Consider the following 21,249-nt stretch of genomic DNA (forward strand, 5'->3'; position numbering starts at 1 on the left):
AAGCCTAAACATACAGCCAATGCTACCCAATAATGATCTATCTTTAAAGTAAGACTGAAACTCTAATGTTTCAGTGTAACACATGTTTTAGAGATAGGAATCTCTTACAGAAATTTCAAATTACAAAAGCATATCAGTGGGGAAAACGGGGGTGGTGGATAATTTCTTGTCCTTTGCTGATAATAAATAGCATGGTGATAGTTGGAATCTGGTGCCCTTGTTCCCAGTTAGTGCTTTACTCAGAGGCTGTAGGTAGACCCTTTAAGAGGTGGGAGCTCCGCCTGGGGAAGCAGGTCACTGGAAGACCCAGCCTCTCCCTCTAGTCACTCTGCTCTCTCTGTAAAACCATGAGCTACAATAAATATTTCCCTGCATAAGTTGATTCTGATTGGTATCACAGTCACAGAGGCACAAAGGGTTAACTACTACAGAAAACCAGTAACAGAGAAGCGGGGTTGTGATGGTCACTAAACCTGACCACGGTTCTTCGGCCTTTAGAATTAACCTGCAGGAAAAATTTACAACTGTTTTTACATGTGGACTAGAGAAGCCTCCAGAGCTTAATGGGCCATTCTGGTGGGAGCTTGTTAGAGCAGAATGTTAAAGAAATATGGACATTAACACTGCTCATACAGTGTCTGGTGGGAACTGGATTAGAGGTCCAGGGATGTTATATTCTATCTAGTAATTTGTGTTTTGCCTGTGTCCTGAAAATCTGAATGAGGCCGAATTAAACAATAATGGACTAACTGACATGGGAGAAGAAAATTCAAGTCTACAGAATAGTTATTGTTTGAAGCTTCTACTCAGGTTTACTGTTAATATCAGAAGTAAACAGATGTGGGGGGGAAAACAATTCTATTTGGTTAGACAAGCATCATGAAAGCATTAAAAGTTATGTCAAAACAACTATGGACAAAGTGCCTTGAAAGCTAGATATGCATTAAACACTTCAGGATGGTAAAGTAGAAAATTCATTTAGGAAACTGCTTTAAAAAGAGAGCACTTTGCCCGTGGTGGTAGCACACACCTTTAATCCCAGCACTCAGAAGGCAGAGGCAGGCGGATCTCTGTGACTTCGAGTCCAGCCTAGTGTACAGAGTGAGTTCCAGGATAACCAAAGCTACACAGAGAAACCCTGTTTTAAAAAAATGAGTGAGTGAGAGAGAGAGAGAGAGAGAGAGAGAGAGAGAGACAGACAGACAGACAGACAGACAGACTGGGGGTGGGGGAAGGAGAGAGAGAGAGAACAGAACACTGCCCAGGGAAGTGCTTTCCCAGGTCCAACCACACCAGCTCTCAAACCTTGGTCCAAGAGGGCTCTGGAGCTGATGCCATTCCCACAGTACTGGTGTTGTAGGCATCACATAGCATACATACACACAGGGTTATTAAGAAGACTCAAGAAAGGCTTAGAAGCTCAGACAATATGGAGCAATGTTAGACTCCTTACAGGAAACCCGAAAGCAGGTTATACATGAAGCTATGACAATAGAGTGAAGCTGAATTTGCAATGGAGATTCTATTGAATCTGGAATGTTTTCCAAGAAAAACTGTAGGCACTGAGTGGGGCTGTCCTGGGAGAGTGTCTACATATGTTACAAATGCCAGGGCTGTAGGGATAAGGCTGCCCAAGCCTGTCACAGCTCTCAATATCATCACATTCCCTGGAAGCTGGACACGTTGCTTCAGGATTTAATGTTTTCCTGGCTTTTTCAAGCCTTGCTTTGGTCCAGTCTTCTCTTGCTACTTTCCTGTTTGTCTCTATTGAAATAGAAATACTATTCTATACCAGTGTACACCGGAAGTAGGTATTTATTAATTTTACAGAGGCTCACAGCTAAGTTTGCCGTGAGTCTCAAAAAGAGACTTTAAACTTTAGGCTTTTGAACGCTACTGGAACTGTTCAGATTATGTGAATTTGTGACGGCTAGTGGCAGAATGCTATGGTCTGAACCTGTCACCCACAAGCTCATGTTTTAAAGTCACAGTGTTCTGTTTGTGGCACTGTTTTCAAAGGTTATGCAGCCTTTACAAGGTGAGGTCAGTTTGGTCAGCTTCAGATTACCTACAGCAGGCCTTCAAAAGTTATATACTAGCCCATGATCACCACAATGTGTGCTTGAATTCTCTTAGCTTGAACTACCATAATAAAATACAGTCATCCCTCTATCTCCAAGCCTCGAGAAGCTGGGGAGCCTTTGAGGTTTGCAGATCCTTAAGGTCCTTATCAAAGCATACTGTTTACACATATTCTATGCATATCTTGGATAAGTTATCTCTAAGTTACTTACAATATCTAACATGATATACAAAATTGTTAATATGGTGCTGTTTTAGAGGGAAATTACAAGAAAAAAGAAGTTTGTATGTGTTCAGTTATAGACACAACCATACTAGGTCTAACAACACATGACACACGCAGGAAATCAAGAAATCAATGCTCAAGCAAATACTAGAGGAAGTCCAAGGCTCTGTGGAGGGGCAGAAGATCATAGCAGGTATGCCTCTATTATTCCATTTAGAGTCAACACAGTGCCTGGAGCACGATGAATTCACCTTTTGCATTTTGGAACTGTTTGCATGTCTGAGGGATCTTTTTCCAAACTGCAGACACCGAGGACTGCCTATCACTGCCAAGGTGACTTCCACAGCAGGAATTTAATTTCTCATGTATCTTGGGGCTGGAACACTGAGATCAAGTGTGAGCATGATCAACTTCTGGTCAGGCCTCCCATCTGGCTTGTAGAGAGCTTCTTACTGACTGTGTTCTTCCAAGTGCTGCTTTGATGTCCCTTATGGCTTTATTTAACCTTGGCACCCCTCTATAGGTCCTATGTTTAAACACAATTAAGAGAGGGAAGAAGGGCTTCAGTACAAATTCTGTAAGGGTTCAATTTAGCCAACAGGGGATTCTTAGGAGCAATCACCCTTAGGAAGAAAAAAGGCAAGAAAACTTCGTAATTAGGTACTGAGACCTCTTTTTTACTCACCCTGTGGCTTTCCCTGTGAAGTACTACATAAACATTCTCTTTCACTTTACTCTGCTTTTGTGTATCTATTGTATAACTATAAACATAAAGGACATGTATCTTAAGTATTCATTGCCAAAAAAGAAAACGTATGATGTTCCAGGGTGATCAGCTTATAAGGACAGTTGACACACAGAGTTCTATTTAGACAGAGCTTTATAGACAGATTACGTTTCGGTAAATGCACGGAATTCTCCACATCTACAGTTATGTTTCAGGTCATTACCAGAGTAACAAAAAAAGTTCAACATACTACAGCTCACAGTGCACGGATCATAGTGAATCTTTTACTTAATTTTGCTATGTAAACAACAAACCTTTGTTCTGTTTTTCTTAAAAAAGAAAGCCATCTATTTTTCGTTTTCTTAGGACTGTATCAGACTGGGCCTTGTGCTTAGTTAAGAAGTGTCCTGTCACTAAGGCCCTGTGTGCAGTTCCTGTAGCTCCTTTTAAATGAATGAGATTATGTGAAGGGGTAACTTTTGCAACAACTGAAAGAATACCTTGTTCAAATGCCAAAAGGGTGACAACTTATGCACTCTGAAAAGAGAGAGGAAAAACCTCGCTCATGAGGACTTCCCATGACAGCAAAGCAGCCTGTGCACTGAATCTAATGGTCCAGTTAGCACAGAAACTATTACAAACACAAATAATGTTTGGTATTCCCAGGCGCCCCAAGCATTTTAGAACAAGGATACCCAACCTGTGTTAAAGAGCACCAGAAATAATATAAACAAATGACAATAAAGAAACGTAAAAGGAAGCTCTGTAAAAGGAAATAAGCCTGGTCCTTACTAGCTCAAGGCAAAATTACATTCTAGAGGAAGTAGATACAACTCCAAACACCCGCTGGAGGAGCTTCCTAACACTTCGATGGCATGCCCCACATACAAGGGGTAACCACCACACAACGGGGGATTTTCTCTCCTCAGCACTACAACTCTGTGCCTGCCCCTGGACACAGGGTTCAATCCCAGTCTAAAGGAAGGGTGCTGTAACTGAATGCTTATTTTCTAAATAACCATTTTAGAATCAGAAATCCTCAGTTTTCTCAAGTTAATAATTTTCTTAATTTAGAAAGACTTACATAAAAAGAGAACTAAATTAAACTCCAAGTCAGTAAAATGGAATGCCTGAAAATATGCTGAAAGAGGGATGTTTAATAAAGTTTATAAAGAAACATTAACTTTTACTTTTGAGAAATAAAATATTACTATCTTTTTTTTGTTTTCTGAGACACAGTTTCTCTGTGTAGTTTTGGTGCCTGTCCTGGAACTCACTTTGTAGCCCAGGATGGCCTTGAACTCACAGAGCTCCACCTGGCTCTGCCTCCCAAGTGCTGGGATTAGAGGCGTGCGCCGCCGCCGCCACCACCACCCAGGAAAATATTACTATCTTTAACAAGGAAAGACTAAACTAGGCATCAAAAGTATTGAAAAAACAGCTGAAATATATACTGCATTCAACTATGATATATAAGCTTAATGACTTAAAACAGAAAATAAAATATATAAAATCATTATGAATATTTAAAAATTCTAAGATAAAATATGGAAAGCTTATATAAGTTGCAAATGTTTAGTATTATAGAGATCAAATGTGATTTGCTGATTATAAAAACATTAGTCCTGGAACACTTGCCCTGTGCTTACAAAGAAGAACACCTCTATGTGAACTGTGCAGCTGAATCTGACAAGAGCCCTGTGGGGCAGGTTTGGTTGGTGTCTGGTCTTACAACTTCCTCATTCCATAATCTATGTATTTACAATTTCACACAGTAAAAAAGTCTTCTTAACACAAATATCAGTTTTCATATAAAATGGGGGCCTGCATTTCATATAAAAAGATTAGAAATGCAATTGGAAATTAGCTTCCCATCACCTCAGAAAATCAAATAAAAAGAAATGATCATACAAATGCATGTGTCACAGAGTTAACACAACTTTATAAGTCATAAAAGAGAAATCATAGGGTCTCAAGTTGAAAGAATTCCCAAATTTTATAATTCTTCTAAAGATGAAGAAGCAAGTATACATTAAGTGGTTTGTTCAAGAATTTTGAAGACCCAGCATGAAGAACTAGGAAATCTGGCACAAAATAAACAAGAGTGAGTATTAAAAAGCTAAGTCATTATCACCACAAGTTTAATCCTCCACAGATACAGGTTTACCTTGGACACAAGCCTTGAGGTAGTAGCCTGTCGGGTAGGTTCTGACTAATTTGTTGCTGGGATAGACTTTCCTACAGAGGGGTTTCTATATTTGGTTATAAAATGCTGTTTTCAGCTTGTTGCTCATTCGACATCCACTTCCTTTCTGACTAATGCTTCTTGAAAGATGACAGCAGTTTAAACACCTGCCAAGCAGTCTGTAGTCCAGGTATAGCAGCACAAAGTGTTCTGGCAGGTGACTTGCTATGGTATAAACAATCATATCTAGAACAGTCCCAGGAAAGTTCAATTGGTGTGTTCTTTCCAAATTAAGTAAAAATTGAGATGTGGAAATACAAAAAAGTCTCTAAGAACTGGGCATGTATCACAATATATTAAGTTTAAAAATGAAGTTATAATGAACAATATCATAACCTTCATTTACTTCCTAAGAGACTATAAAGAAAAAGTTGCCTGCTGCATATTTCTATTTTACAACATTGTTTATTCCAGTATCTTCCAAACCATAGTGTGAAAGTGCTGAAGTTTCCTAAAGAGACTTTCACTGAAGTATGAGTATAGAGCACTGTCTCTTAAGTCTCTCACTCGCCTGGTGCCATAATGAGGATCAAAAAGCTACACACGAAATATTTAGAACACTGGTTTCCAAAAGCATCTTAAGATAAGCACAGCCATGTCAAACATCCTTCAGTCAAACTCCTAATGGATTCCTACACATGAATGATAATCATGGAATCATATTTTTAACACTAAAGAAGATCATATAGACCATATCCTACCCTCCTTATTAAAAGATGAGGAATCTTAGAAGAGAGAAATGATTTAAACTCATACTATAGTTAACAGCTAAGATGGTCTTAATTTTTACCATATTTGTTCACTTAACATATAGACCATAAAGTATGAGAGAAGGGTGAGTGAGGAGAGGAAGGCAAACTGGCTGAAGTCATTCTGAGATATCTACCCTCAGTATGCAAGCAGACTGAAATGCTGCTTTCTTACGCCCAAGAATGCTTTTGTAATTCTTTTACATCAAGGCTTCAAATAAAGTCTTTGCCGCAGACATACTCAAAGTTTGTGTTCTATACATATTCTATACACATGTTCTAAAATAATCTGACAATCCATGGCGGTACTATGTACCCAAGACAGGTTTGAGGTGGTAATATAGTTACGATTTCTTTACCCTCAAGGGCTGAGAAGGCAAATCTTACAGCCACAGTGTATTTTTATCCACCTGAAATATAAAATATAAATCTGTCTGCTCAATGAACACTCATCATTTCTATACAAGGTAATGTGCTCAGTAATATGATTGACATGAAGGTGAACAAGACAAAAATGACAGAGGTTTCTCTACACATGAAGTCTGTGCTTATACAAAGGTGTCAGCTAAAGGCTGAAAAGAACTGAAATACACTACATGTACTAAGTGATAGATAAGTTTTCTGTTTTCCAAGGAAGCTGTCACAACAGCTCCAGCAACAACAAAACAACCAAACAACCACCGTCCCTTCCATGGCCAGCTCGTCAGTCTCCCTTCTGTACTCCTGCAGCACTCACTGTGCACATCCCAGGAGCTGGCCGGCCACACAAACCTGTCAGTACAGAATTGTTTGTATATTCTGTCTTCTCTAAACTGAAAACATTATTCATAATAATTCGGAAATTAAATAAATGAATTAAAACCCATGCATTCTCAACTTCAAATAGGTTGTATATTTTTTTGGGGGGGAGGGAGATTAAAAGAGGTAAAGACAATTACTATAAAGAGAAACATAAATTCATATAATAAATAGTAAATCCATTTCATATATGTTAAGTTTGTTAAACTGCTATCACAATAACAGGCAAAACTTCATCAAATGTTTGGCTAGGCTAACGGGTACCAAACAGCTGCAGAGATTCTTTTGTTGAGGCCTAGGCATGAAGAGGTCAGGAATCTTTCAAAAGCAAGGCAAGATCTAAGTTTTGGTTGCTTTTGCTTAGCTCTGGTTTCTTTTTTAATAGATTGACTTATTTATTTTATATGCATTGGTGTTTTGCCTGCATGTATGTCTGTATGAGGGTGTTGGATCCCCTGGAACTGAAGTTATAGGCAGTTGTGAGCTGCCATGTGGGTGCTGAGGACTGAACTTGGGTCCTCTGGAAGAGCAGTGATCTTAACCTCTGAGCCATCTCTTTAGATTGCTTACATGGAGGCAGGGTGCTCAGATAACGTGTGAGAAAAGACAAAACCACAGAATGTCATATTCATAAGTGATGAAGCCAACCAATATTTTTTGTTGGAAAATGAGGTAAGATTCATCCATACCAAGAGGTACAGACCTAGCCTCTGTCCAGAAAGTTCAGGGGCGATGAGGTAGCAGCTTATATAAGGCTGTGAAGTCAAATGAAACAAAAGCACAGCAGCTGAGAGGAAAGGCCACTGAAGACCAAGCGAGGAAAGAAAGAACACTGAAATTCTGGTGTCAGGCTCTAGGGTAAAAGCTCCAGGAAGAACAGACAGGATTACAGGAGATCTCAAATGTGAATGGAAAGCTGGTTGGTTATGGCAGTGGATCTTCACAGGGCTCTTTCCCAGGGCTGGGAGAAGATTCAGAGAGAGGGCTGATGGGTGTTGCAGTGATGTGTTTTGAGCGTTGCGGAGATGGGCCCTGAAGGCAGCTGTTTTCTACTAGCACAAGTGGACAGCCTGAGACACACAAAGGCTTTCCTGTCCTGATGCTCAATTCTTGTTTCAATTTTAGATGTGTTGTTAGGCAGACTGGTCAGAAGAACAGTAAATGCATCCCAGGTTCTCAGACATGGGTTCTGACTTAAATGTGGTAAGCGGTGCTACCACAGGAGACTTCTGATAGGGTAAGTACATCTATTCCGACTGGCAGTTAACTGTTCCTATTTTCACTCTATGAGAAAGAGGCTAACAGGAACATCAGTGAGACAGAAAGTAACTCCAGGCTTTCCTTTTGGCAGCTACCACAGTTTATTCATGGTGAACAGAACCATCTTGAAATAATGAGGCCCACCCATTGAGGCCCCCACCCATGTAAAGTAGGTATGGAAACTTAAGGAACCTTTATTAGACCCCAGGGGAGCATAAACTACAAAACAGATTCTTAGATAAGATATATCATTTAAATATCAAAACAAGGATAAACAGCTTATTAAAGAAGTTAAAGCTTTAAAAAACTATAAAGTGAATGATGCGAATAGTTATCATTTTCAGAAAAGTTTGTCTAGGTATGTGTCAACATGAAATATATTACCATGTAGTAACAATATCATTTCACATTTTAGCGGTTGATACAAATACTAAACTGAGAAGCAGCAGAATGAGCAAAAGGAAGCCCTCTACTGAGAGCCAGGCTTGCTTCTTCATGCTCTTACATTTGTTATCCCATTTAAGCCTCAAAACAATTTTTATAAATGAGGGAACAAGGAGTTAATAACATCCACTGGAAGCCAGAGTCAACTCATAGGTAACATAACATCCAAACTTTCACAAGCCATCCTGCCACTTTATTATCTCTGAAGAAAGTTGAAGCTGTAAATCTTGATAAACACTGTCTCTAGTATTTACAAAACAAACAGCTGATACTTGACTCAGAAATACAGATGCTCCCTAACTTATCACAGTGTCACAGTGATAGGGTTGAAAAATGTCTGTCACCCAGTCAGTCCACCTAAGCTGCTACCTGTTAACAGCTGGGCAGTCCATGAACCACCAGTTCAAACCTGTGATCTGTTGGGTGACTGGGAGCTCAGAACCTCAGAGAGGGTAACTGGAGCTTAGTGCTAGCTTCAGCCTGGGAAAGATCAAGTCAGGCCTATAGTGAGGCTCACACCTGCAATTCAAGCACTGGAAGGCAGAATTATTATGCCCTGGAGCTATCCTCGGCTACATAATGAGTTCCAGGCCAGGCCAACCAGACTATATAGCAAGATCCTGTTTTGAGAAACAAAAACCCCATAGCAGATTAAGCAAATGAATAAATAATCAAAACTTAAGACTGGAAGCATGCTTTGTGGCTTCTACTAAGTGCTTATCATTTTTACCATCAATCAACCTGAAAAACCTTGAGAAGCCATTCTAACTTGGGAAACCATTTTTACAAATGCCCCTTACTGGGACAACCACTGAAAAGAAGGTGACATCTAAACACAAGTAAGAACTCAACCAATGCCACAAAGCCAGTGGCCTTTGGTCTGCACTAGCCATTTCCAAAAACAGAGGAAATCATCTCTTATCACAAACAGCAAAGGAGGTCAGCTCTAGTTTACATGTCAGAGATAAAAGGTTTCCAAAACTAGCCAAATAACTTCATAAAAGAATGGCTGACTGCTACAAACCAACTTTAAACAAAATCAAAGCGAAAGAAAACAGCTCGACCCTCCGCCCCCACAGGAAAAGCATTTCTTCCTTCCAAGCTTAATTTCCATCTGCTTAAGGCAACACTGTCCCATGAACCTGAGGGCAGCCAAAAGATAAACAACACACCCTTCCAGAGGAACTTAGCAGCTGGAGACAGACTCCCAGACAGCTGACCATGTCCCATTTCCTTCTGCTAGCACAGTAGTTTTCAACCATCCTAACGGTGGGACCCTTTAACACAGCTCCTTGTGTGGTGACCCCCAACCATAACATTATTTTTATTGCTACTTCGTAACTGTAATTTTGCTATTGTTACAAACTGTACTGTGAATCTCTGTGTTTTCCAATGGTCTTAGGGGACCCCTGTGAAAGGGTCTTTCAACCGGCAGGAGATGGGAGGTTGAGAACTGCTGTGCTAGCACTTCCTCTAGGATCCTCCTGTGGCTTCCAACAGGCTTCATTTTGTATGTCCTCTCCAGGAGGGAAAATGAGTGTCTCAGAGGAGTTACAGGGTCTGCTTCATGACAAGGCTTTCACAGAACGACACTGATTGGGCAAATGAAGACAGACACTTGTTTCAAAGGAACCTCGCCCAATCCCAGTCACTAAAAGAGAAGCATCTTCACTTTAACCACAGCTATACTGTTTAATTAGAAATGAAAAGAAGAAAATGTTAACAGTATTTAAACATTTTCAAAAATGCAACTTAAGTGTCAGGAATTTTCTCATCTCCACCTCTCATGTGGATGATACACAGTCAAATACAATCAATCTTATGTAAGTTCAAATTTCATTGGGCAGCTCCCGTTGACAAGCGGAAGCCTTTTTTCCCCCTCCCACTTTAGCAAGCATCTGTAAACACATTCTGTACTGTACCATGGCCTTACCCTAGGGAGAAAATCAATCACAACAGAGTTCACAAAGTACTGTCTGCAGTATCAGATGACTGAGGTTATCATCTTAAATTCATTTTACTATAAAAAAAAATCAAACCTAATTTTGGCCTTCAAACACTGTAGCACTGTTGTCATTCTGATGAAAAGACAGACAAAAAAAGAGAGAGAAAGAGAAAGATGAGATCTTACATTTTGGTCTACATTCAAATTTTGACTGTTAAATTTCCTGTTTATCAGTTTTAAAACTTAAAAAATATTTCTTTTTAAATACATCTGTGAACTGCTTAACTTTTGAACCAACCAACCAACCAACCAACCAGACACACAGACAGACAGACAGACAACCTACCTTCCCATCCCACCAAATACCCCATTGTGGAAGAAGCCAGTCTCTTCCAAAATGGATACCTCAGAACTAAGAGGGCACACTGTGAGGTAAAATTACTATTCCTTAGAAGTTATAATATATACCTAAATGAGGTCAGGGTGGCCTTCCCAAAGCCTGAGCACTGTGGGACATCATAATATAACTCAGGAAACATAGAATTTACTATTGTTTTTCTGTGGCAATTTATAGAAAATTGGATATGAAAACTGATCACAAATGTGCTTATGTTTTAGACAGAATAAAACATGTACTATATGAGCACTTGTTAGCTAGTACAACTGCTGGAGCCAACTTTTTTTCCCAGCCAGATTAAATCTGACATGCATTTACTTCTGTTTTATAGTAAAGTCTGACTATCATGAATTAGTTCAATATGAAAGGCACATTAACACCCTGTTAACTACTCTTCCACTTTGCTCAAATGAGGGATTTATAGTTTCTTCTCCTTGTTCTTTGTTATAACTTGACATGTTATATACTCAATGCCAGCCCATTTAGAAATGCTGGAGTACTCTATCATATTAACTACATGCTCACTCTGACTTTATGACCATGCAAAGGGGTGATCATAAAGACTGCTGTTTCAAATGGGACTAAGGTCAGTGCACTCAACTGCTTCCTAAGCTGCTTTCCACAGCTTGTAAGACAAAGCATTAAGTAGATGTGACATTTATGGTGATATTTGCTATGACTGCATGAGACACTAAAGACAACTCTATGGAAATTTGCCTAATTATGTGTTTATCACTTCGGTTTTTACAAAAGTTAGATGAAAATAGCAGATAAAACAGAGTATTGAACTCCTGCCTACTAGCAACCCACAATCAAAAGAATATATAATTTCTTAAAGTATTAAATTACTAGTAAAATCCACTTCAGTGGTATTTTGAAGCTAATTCTGTGCTGCAGTATATGGCATATACTTTTCATAAGACATCTAATTAATATATATATATATATATATATATATATATGTGAGTCTGGGGATGTGGTTCAGTGGTAAAGTCCTTGCCTAGTGTGCATGAGGACCTGGGTTCAATTCCCAGTACTGGGGGGTGGTGGTGGTGCATGTAGAAAAGTTACACAATTACTTGTTAACAGGAAGATTTTCTAAGGAGAGGAAAAATGCTTATCTTCCATACATAAATGTGGTCTTGGGCTTTTAGGTCTTGCAGTTATTGCCAAGAATTCATTCAAGGTTAAGAGCAGATGGTCTCTTTCACTGTTTTTTGAGATAATCTTTGTGATCAAAAGTAGATCAGAATAGTTGAAATTGTCCACAATGATAAAAAATAATACTATTTCTTTACAAAGTCCTTTATGTCTATGATATCCTAATATCCACTAGAAAATAGCTGAAAAATCTATTCTACTCTTCCAATTGGTAATTTAACAAAAGGAACCAAAATTCAGTCAAGTATGTTAGCTGACTAGCTAGAAACTGGAGTCAGAGAGCCTAATTGAGTCGGCTTCCTCGAGTAACAGTGTTCCTCCCACTGTGTTATATGGTACACTGAAGACCAGTTTGAAAAAATCATCAGAGCCAGGTAACAAACAATGAGATTCAACAGAGGTCAAGTAAAGTGTAATGTGATTTAGTGGTTTCTTGTTTTAAGAGTTGATGGTTCACAGTAATTTAAAACAGGTGTTAGCAAGCAGCTTCTGTTTATGAGCTACTGCTTCCCTTCCACCACAATTTTTTCTTTTTGGGGAATGTGGGGTGTGTGAGGTATGGTGTGTGCTTGGGGACTGAACCCGGGACCCTTTGCATGCTAAGCATGTGTTCACCTCTGAGCCACACCTGCATTTTGGGGAATTATCTTACCTCTGCTCCTGAATAAGTGTCAGTTTGGAGGACGAGTTCATCCAGATCAACCTCATTACTGACTGGCATCGAGTGGAACTGTAGGTTCAGTATTTCCCTTCTTGTTGCTGCATCCGGTAAGGGCACGTAAATGATCCTATCAATTCTTCCAGGCCGCAGCAAAGCCTATACAGATGAAACAGCGAGGCTCAGAAATGACATTCCATATCAAAAGCAGTCAGAGAAAAAGAGCACGTACTTTTTCAGAAATATCCACATAACTATTATCCTCAATTAACAAATAAGACAAGAACTAGCTACTCTATAATCTATTTCAAGATATAAACAGTGTCTAGTTGATTTCTGAAGATAGGAAAACAGTAGTTTTAGGAAACTCTCTTTCTGTACATCTGCCAAGGTAAGTAGAAAATGATAACATTTAAGGAAATGTATGACTTGTACTTATATGAAAAACCCACATATTTAAAAAAAAACTTCCTTCAATAACTCTTAAAAATACATATTAGGCTATTTGCTGTTTCAGAGAGCCTTAAAAATAGCACAGCTATGATAAGGGAACAGGCCCAGAGATCAACTTAGTTGAATGTTTTTTTAGCATTTTATTGGAGGCTAATGCCTCCAATATATTATGCCAGACCTAATGAACTAACTTACTCAGGAAGTTTACTGAGCACATGTTACTCACTAGACAGCTTTGGTATTATGAAAAATAATAAATGTGTAAAGCATAGATGTGTAAAACTAATGTGGTAACAATTACACATACATAGGAGCAAGATGTTTTAAATGAGTGGATTTTATGGTATATGACTATCTCAATAAAGAAACTGAAATAGATGTATGTCTTTTGAGGAAATAGGGTAGATAGAACAGTCAGAAAAGCCTTGCTCAGAAGGTAATTTATATAGATACCCAAAGTAGCCACACACAGAGATGTGGGAAGACAACTCAAGGAAAGATAAGATCCAGTACAAAGGAAAGCAAGCGGCACATGGTGGAAAAGAAAGAAACCCAACAGATCTGAAGCACAGTGAATAAAGGAAACAAGAGGTAAGAAGTGAGGTCAGAAAGACACACAGACACACTGTAGAAATATGGAGTGATAAAATTTACATTAAAAGCATTCTTTTGGAACTATATATATATATATATATATATACACATATACATATATATGTACACACACACATATAAACAACTAGAAAATTTGGCACCAAAAAATAAATAAATAAATAAATAAATAAATAAATAAATAAATAAATAAATAAATAAAAAATCCGTGCAACCAAGGGCCTCAAAGTTTCCCCAAATAGGCAAGCAAAACACATTCACGATCAAGAAGCTGCAACAGGATACAAAAGTTGTTTCAGTCAAATTGCTAACATCTCAAACTCAAGAGTACCTTGAACACAGGTGCACACTGGAACCACTGGAATCACTACTGTCAGAACACTGTCCAAGAATGGAGTTGTTTGAGAGGTATTCTGAGCACTTGTGAGAAAATTCCAAGAAAACAAGGCGTGACCTCAGTTTCCTCAAAACACAGAATTGCTCTTGGAGTGGGTTTTCATGCTCCTCCCAGGTGCAGCAGATAAGAGTGAATTTATTTCAGCTATTATGCATATGCTTCTATGGAATAACTTGTTCTTGACACATGCAGCTGTCCTTGAGAATCTACACTTTACTCGAGTGACTCTTTGTATTGTAACCATCAGAGTATAAACTGTCTGATGCTCTGAATAAAGTTGGCTATTGGCTGAGACTTTAGACAACCTCACTTTTAGGCCCGGCTCTCCTACGTTCACACTGCCAAGTAGAGTGGTAAACAACTAATAACTCTCCAACCCAACACACAGGCAGTTATCAGCAGAGCAACATTTTTAAAGTGCTAAAACAAAAATATGTATCACAAAATCCTATTCCTAACAAAAAATAGCCTTCAATAATGAACGATAAATAAGGTTATTTTCAGATAGAAGAAAAACAACAACAAAGGTTCCAGGAGATCTATGTCACAGAAATGGCCAGTAAGCTTTCAGATTGAAGGCAAATGATAAAAAGTAGAAAATAAAATCTTCAGCAAGAAATGAAAAGCACCGGAAATTAAATAATTAAAAAAAAAAAAAAAGCAGACTCCTTCCCCTTTCAAAACCATTAAAAATATCATACTCTTGCTGCTGGTATCATCAGCAATGGAAGCCAGGGCAGCACACAGAAGTTCAAGGCCCATCTAGACTACAGAAGAAGTCTAAAACTAGCCAGGATAACTTAGTAAGCCCCATGTTAAGCGAAATGAAAGCGAGCTTCAATGCCCAGAACAAAACAACAACAAAACCAAAAAATAAAAACCAAAACCAAAAATAAAACATTAAAATTATACAACCATTTCAGGACATAGAAAGAGGCATACTCATTAAATTGTTTTATAAGGTTAGGCTATTAACCTCAAACTTGGCAAAGATGAAAATTACAGAATGGCATTCATCAATATAGACCCCCAAATTTTCAAAATATTGTCAAACAGAATCTGATTTACAAAACAGATAAATAATCAAAACCACAAGTTATCTCCAGAAACAAAGGCTGGGTTAATATTTAAAATTTAATCAGAGTACTTCATGTTATTGATTAAAAAAGTAGAAAACTAGGATAATTTTGATATGTGCAGAGAAAAGCACTTGACAGTCAATTCAAGACTTACTCATGATGGTAAACTCTCAACAAACTGAAAGCAGAAGGGATCTTTATTATGACAAAAGATATTTCCTTACTGAACACTTGTAGCCAGCAGCATATTTAACACTGAAATACTGAATGCTATCTACCATCTCTTATACTGGAGATTCTAAAAGAGCAGTAAGGAAGAAAGAGGGAGTACAGAACATGTAGTGAAAAAGTACATTAAAAAAACTTCAGTAGACAGAGTTATATGGAAATTCTTAAAAAAAAAAAAAAGTATAAAACTATACCAAGCCGGGCGGTGGTGGCGCACGCCTTTAATCCCAGCACTCGGGAGGCAGAGGCAGGCGGATCTCTGTGAGTTCGAGGCCAGCCTGGGCTACCAAGTGAGATCCAGGAAAGGCGCAAAGCTACACAAGAGAAACCCTGTCTCGGAAAACCAAAAAAAAAAAAAAAAAAAAAAACTATACCAAGACCACACAGTACAAGTTTAGTATTTAAAAAAACCACAAAAAAAACAACCAATTGCTACCATATAATAAACAGCAAAAGCTCTCTTACTTGAAATACATTATAAAAGTCAAACACAACCTGAAATAAAAATAAGCAAAGAATTCTTCACTAGAAAACACAACACTTGAGAGAAATTAAAGAAAATCTAAATAATTAGACCACGTTGGTAGATTAGAATATTCAATGTTACTAAGATAATTATTCCAAAATTTATCTATAGGTTGCATGCAATTTCAATTGATGTTTTAAGTAAGAAACTGATGCCGGATGTGTTGGCACACACCGTTTATTCCAGCATTCAGGAGGCAGAGGCAGGTGGATCTCTGTGAACACAAGGCCAGCCTGGTCTACAAAGCAAGCCCTAGGACAGCAGAGCTGTTACACAGAGAAACCCTATCTGGAAAAACCAAGGAGAGAGAGGAGGAGAAGGAGGGAAAGGAGGGGTAGGGAAGGAGAAGAGGGAGGGAGAGGGAGGAAGAGAAAGGGGGGAGGAGAGAGAGAGAGAGAGAGAGAGAGAGAGAGAGAGAGAGAGAGAGAGAGAGAGAGAGAGAGAGGGAGAGAGGGAGGGGGAGAGAGGGAGGGGGAGAGAGGGAGGGGGAGAGAGGGAGGGGGAGAGAGGGAGGGGGAGGGATAAGTCTTTCCCCATCACTCAATAATGACTTGAACTGGACCTTATTTAGTTGTTGGGGACACAGCTGTAAATAAAATAGGCTGCCCCCCCTTTTAAACCTTTTCTTCTAGAAAAACCCATAAATTCCTTGGTAGTTTAAAATTTCCTTTCCAATGCTTAAAAAAAAAATACAGCCAAGAATACAGAGCATAAACATTGGCTAGTGCTGGATCACCCAGCATGCACCTGTGCTCTGTTCTGTTGAGGCTGCTCCAGGGCAGCGTAAGCTGAGTGCAAGTCCAATTGTCTGGGCCTACAGCCAGAGAGGCCTTTTCTGGTCTGATCTTGTCAGTGAAAGTCATGCTTTAAAAAGAGCAGGAAAGAGCCTTCCTTCCTGTAGAACTATGAATGAGTTAACACCCTTCCTAGATTTTTTTTTTAAGTACTGTTCTGGAATATGATGGTAGATAGATACATTGAGGGTGATGAGTACTCTGGGAAATCAGCATGGCACTTGTTGAAGAACTTGGCCAGGTCTTTTCTAATGCTGAATGAACCCTTCCAGCTGCAAAGTCACATTGGATACTGTAGCCTCTTCATCCTAACAGTATTAAAGAAACAATCACAGGGAAAGCTGTTTTTTTCTTTCTTTCTCCACTTTGCATGTACATGTGTGTATGCATGTTTTACAGGTATGTAGTCATTGAGGAAGGGTCTTCCACTCAAACCCAGAGCTTGCTGATATGGCTAGCCTTGTTAGGCAGCTTTCTTGGGGGATTTCATGTTTCTACTCTCACTGGATAGGGTGACAGGAAGGCTATCACAACAACCCAGCATTTACATGGGTTTCTGTAAAGGCAAGCTTACTTTAACTGCTGAGCCATCTCCTCAGTCCCTAACTGCATTTCTGAGAACCCATTCAAGCTTTTGGACAAGTCTGTACAACTCGAACAGCTTTGGGGTCTTTATGTGTGAGAATAAAGAGGCACTAATCAGACGGGCAGTGTGCATCTGACAGGCATCCTCAAATATTTAGCTATGCAAAGCTATACATAAGAGAACTATACAAAAGTTCTCACTTTTGTAAACAGTTTGAGAGAGTCACTGAATTCTGCTTCTGTGTCCAGATAAGGAATTACAGTATCACACATGACCCTCTGTATATATTCATGTGTGTGTGTTTATGTATTTTGTAGTACAGGGATGGAATCCAGGACCTTGTACACTTTAAGCAAGGGTTCTCTAGCAGAGCCAGATGACCTTTAAAATGGGCTTCCAAGACCCCAGTTCTAAGGGTCTACATGGCATCCTACATAGCTTACATTACATGACCACTAAAGAAAACATGTTCCTTATAAAACCAATACTTGTTCTTCTTCTGACTTGTACATAAAGAAATTCAAAACATTGCAAGTATTCTTGTGAAGCCTAGTGGCAATTACAGGGCTTCAATTTCTGTTTCACAAGTTCTAAAATTTAACACTTGCAAGTTTGGATTTTTATCAAAAATTCAAATTTAATTTAATCAGTATAGAATTACTCATGTAGTCCAAAGTATTAAAACAGATACTCTGAAATAAAAAATGGTGTTATTACATCTGTAATCTCAGTACTCATGAGGCTGAGACAGGAAGACTGCTGTGAACTTATGTCAGCCAGGGCTATATGTAGATACCCTGTCTTGAAAAAAACAAAACCAAACCAAAAAGCAAAAGAATCAGGCTTAGGTTCACTAAACATGAAAAAGAGCATGTGAGTACAGGGTGTGCACTCCTCTAGTACAGAAGGGCAGCCAGGCCTTCACCTCTCAATCAAAACAGACCAATGAGTCACTCACCATTCATGGAGAAAACTTCCAGAACAGGGAAGAAAGTAAATGCTTGGTAACAGCTCGGGTGTGTTTCAAAGAAACCTTAGCGGCATCCTAGTCACTTCTCTTTTCCTCCAGATCTAGCAGAGTAGTACGTGTGGTTAATGCTACTTCCAAGTCTCTATTGACATTATAGCTTCTACTGGGTCCTTCATTATATTTGCATGTTTAATTATGGTCTTTCCTAAGAGACTGCAGGCTGAAAGGAATGGCAGAAACCACATTCACTCATCTGTTCAAGCATGGCACACATGAGCCACTTAATAAATGCTCTCTCAGTTAAGCAAGCCAATAAAGCCTCTTGGAACAGTGTCTTGCCAGACACTTTTCTGCCTGCAGTCTTGTTTTTTTCCGTCTCTCCCTTCTCTTTATATGCATCACTGCGTAAAGCTATCATTTTCATTGATAACATAAACTTCCTGTTTTCTAATCAAATCCCAATCTGCAGCTCCTTTCCTTTTTTTCCTACTGAAGCTCCCATTTCATATAAGGATTAAGTTTACAAATTCACCATGGGGTTTTTTGCCTCCCTGTCCTCACACATACTTCTCTATTCAGAATGACACCCCCTTTCTCCTGCATATGATGCAAGCAAAATCTCTTCTTCAAAGCTCAATTTTAAGTGTTCTCCTTTGTAAAAAAATGTTCTGAATAATTGTGAGTATATAACTGGACTTTAAACTTATAATTTGGCATACTACATTAATAGTGAGGGCAAAGCCGGGCGATGGTGGCGCACGCCTTTAATCCCAGCACTCGGGAGGCAGAGGCAGGCGGATCTCTGCGAGTTCGAGGCCAGCCTGGGCTACCAAGTGAGTTCCAGGAAAGGCGCAAAGCTACACAGAGAAACCCTGTCTCGAAAAACCAAAAAAAAAAAAAAAAAAAAAAAAAAAAAAAAAAAAAAAAATAGTGAGGGCAAAAGATCCACCTAACTGAATTAACATTCTAATCGAATCATTAACAACTCTATGTTCAGAAAACTCATTCCAACCTTTTTCTAATTCTTCACTTATAGCTTTTGGGTCAGGAGTCCTTCTCTCAAGTGCGAAGTCTAACTTAAGAGTGTGTATGTGTTTGTACTTTTCTTGGAGTGAGTATATTTGAAGATAATGGAAAATATCATTTATGAGAGAAAGATGTTTCTTACTTCTTATAACTCAAGGCACTGCTCACTATAACCTTGTCTTTTCTAAAAGTACGTAAGTAGGCCACATAGCTCAGCAGGAAAAAGTACTTATTGCAAAGCCTGAGGACCTAGGCTCCTCAGGTGAGAGTGGAAGGAGAGAACTGACTCTTGTAAGTTGTTCTGTCCTCCACGTGTGCCCACATTTACACACACACACACACACACACACACACACACACACACACACACACGGACTCTTAATTACTTTTCTATTGCTGTGACCACGATCAAAGCAACTTATAAAAGACAGAATATTTGAGGCTTATGGTTTCAGGTTAGAGTTCATGACCATCATGGCAACAGGTAAGGTACTGGAGTAGTCTGAATATGGATATGAGAGCTCACATCTTGAGACACAACCACAAGGCTGAGAGAGACACTGGGAATGGCTGGATTCCTTTGAAACCTCAAAGCCCACCACCAGTAACACAATTCCTCCAACAAGGCCACGCCTCTTAACCCTTCATAAATAGTTCCACCAACTGGGGAACATATATTCAAACATATGAGCCTATGGGGATCATTCTCATTCAAACCCCCACTATCCACACTACCCCACATAAATAAATGTAATAAAAATTTAACAAGTATATAATCATTATTGGTATACTAAGTAATTAATATTAAAACCGTATTATTTATTATTATATATTATTATAACAAGCTCAAAAAGTGGCAAGTAAGAACTTCTAAGTTAAGATTTATTTATTTTAGGTAGCTTGGAAACAAACAAACAGGTCAAGTAGTTTTAAAATGTCCACAAACATTTCCTAATGCCAAGGAGATAGGTTTTAAATCACAAAGTGAAGTTCACATGTTGAGAAAGGGAGGCGCTGCAGGGGGAATACTGTGAGCAAAGGAACTGTGGAGCAGCATGCATCAAGCCCATTCAGGGAGACATTCCACACTGACAATGGTCAGTCAGAGCAGAGGTCAGAGCAGAAGCTGCTTACTTCAGCTTCAGGAAGACCAAGACAGAAAGGGGTGGTGACTTCATCTGATTTTTATTCTACCTATGGCGATGAACACATCTGGGGAACACTGTTGGAGGACACTCAGGACCAGGGAGATATGTTGTAGGCAGGTGGAAAAAGTCCACAGCCATGAATGGCATTACACATTAGGCAATCTCACAGTTCACAGAAAATTGTGGAGGATTTTTTAATCAGGTGAGGTTTGGTTTTTGGTTCTGGATGCAGTATGCAAGAAATACAGGAATGTAGCACACTAGTTTCATGGCATGGGGCTTAACTCATTACCAGACACTCCTTTCTGACAATACCTCTTCATGGCACAAAAGAAGGCAAAGACACACAAGCTTTCCTTCCTTTAAATGGGCCTATAATTCTGCAAAGACAACAATGCCTGCCAATCAGAACCTGAACCCTCACTAGCCACTTCACTTTCAAATGCTAGTGAAGCTTCCTTCTAATCATGATACAGCACTTCAGGCAATAGCTCTGTCCAGCCTGAAGCTTCCCAGAGCAGATCTGCTGAATGTTTACAATGTGCCAGGCACAGCATCAGGAGCTAGGGTGACAATGTTCTTTGAAATACAATTTTTAAAAAAGGTTTTCTACGTGCCAAATACATTTCTATGTATTTGTATTAAAACAAATAAATCAATCAATCTGCATGTTTCTGTCTAATGCTGGGCTTGCTCATGTCTGTAAAACCCTATAGTACTGTGCAAGAAAAGACTTGA

General features: G+C 39.0%; 1 protein-coding gene across 7 annotated transcripts in view; it reads right to left on the reverse strand.

Annotated features, from left to right (window-relative positions):
• The window catches only part of Afg2a (AAA ATPase AFG2A), a 177,482-nt gene that overhangs the window by 35,570 nt on the left and 120,663 nt on the right, over positions 1–21,249 (reverse strand). For 4 of the 7 annotated variants that reach the window (XR_013051977.1, XM_016010045.3, XM_006991815.4 and 1 more), the window contains exon 15: positions 12,687–12,851. Coding sequence is in view for 6 of the 7 variants with exons in the window: in XM_016010045.3 (XP_015865531.1) it covers positions 12,687–12,851 (165 nt within the window). In the remaining variant the exon portion in view is untranslated. Of the gene's footprint in view, positions 1–10,570; positions 10,610–12,686; positions 12,852–21,249 lie in introns of all 7 variants that reach the window. The other 3 variants (XM_076573823.1, XM_016010047.3, XM_076573824.1) reach the window with 1 other exon arrangement.

Source organism: Peromyscus maniculatus, chromosome 6, assembly GCF_049852395.1.
Source record: "Peromyscus maniculatus bairdii isolate BWxNUB_F1_BW_parent chromosome 6, HU_Pman_BW_mat_3.1, whole genome shotgun sequence".
NCBI classification, from domain to species: Eukaryota; Metazoa; Chordata; class Mammalia; order Rodentia; family Cricetidae; genus Peromyscus; species Peromyscus maniculatus.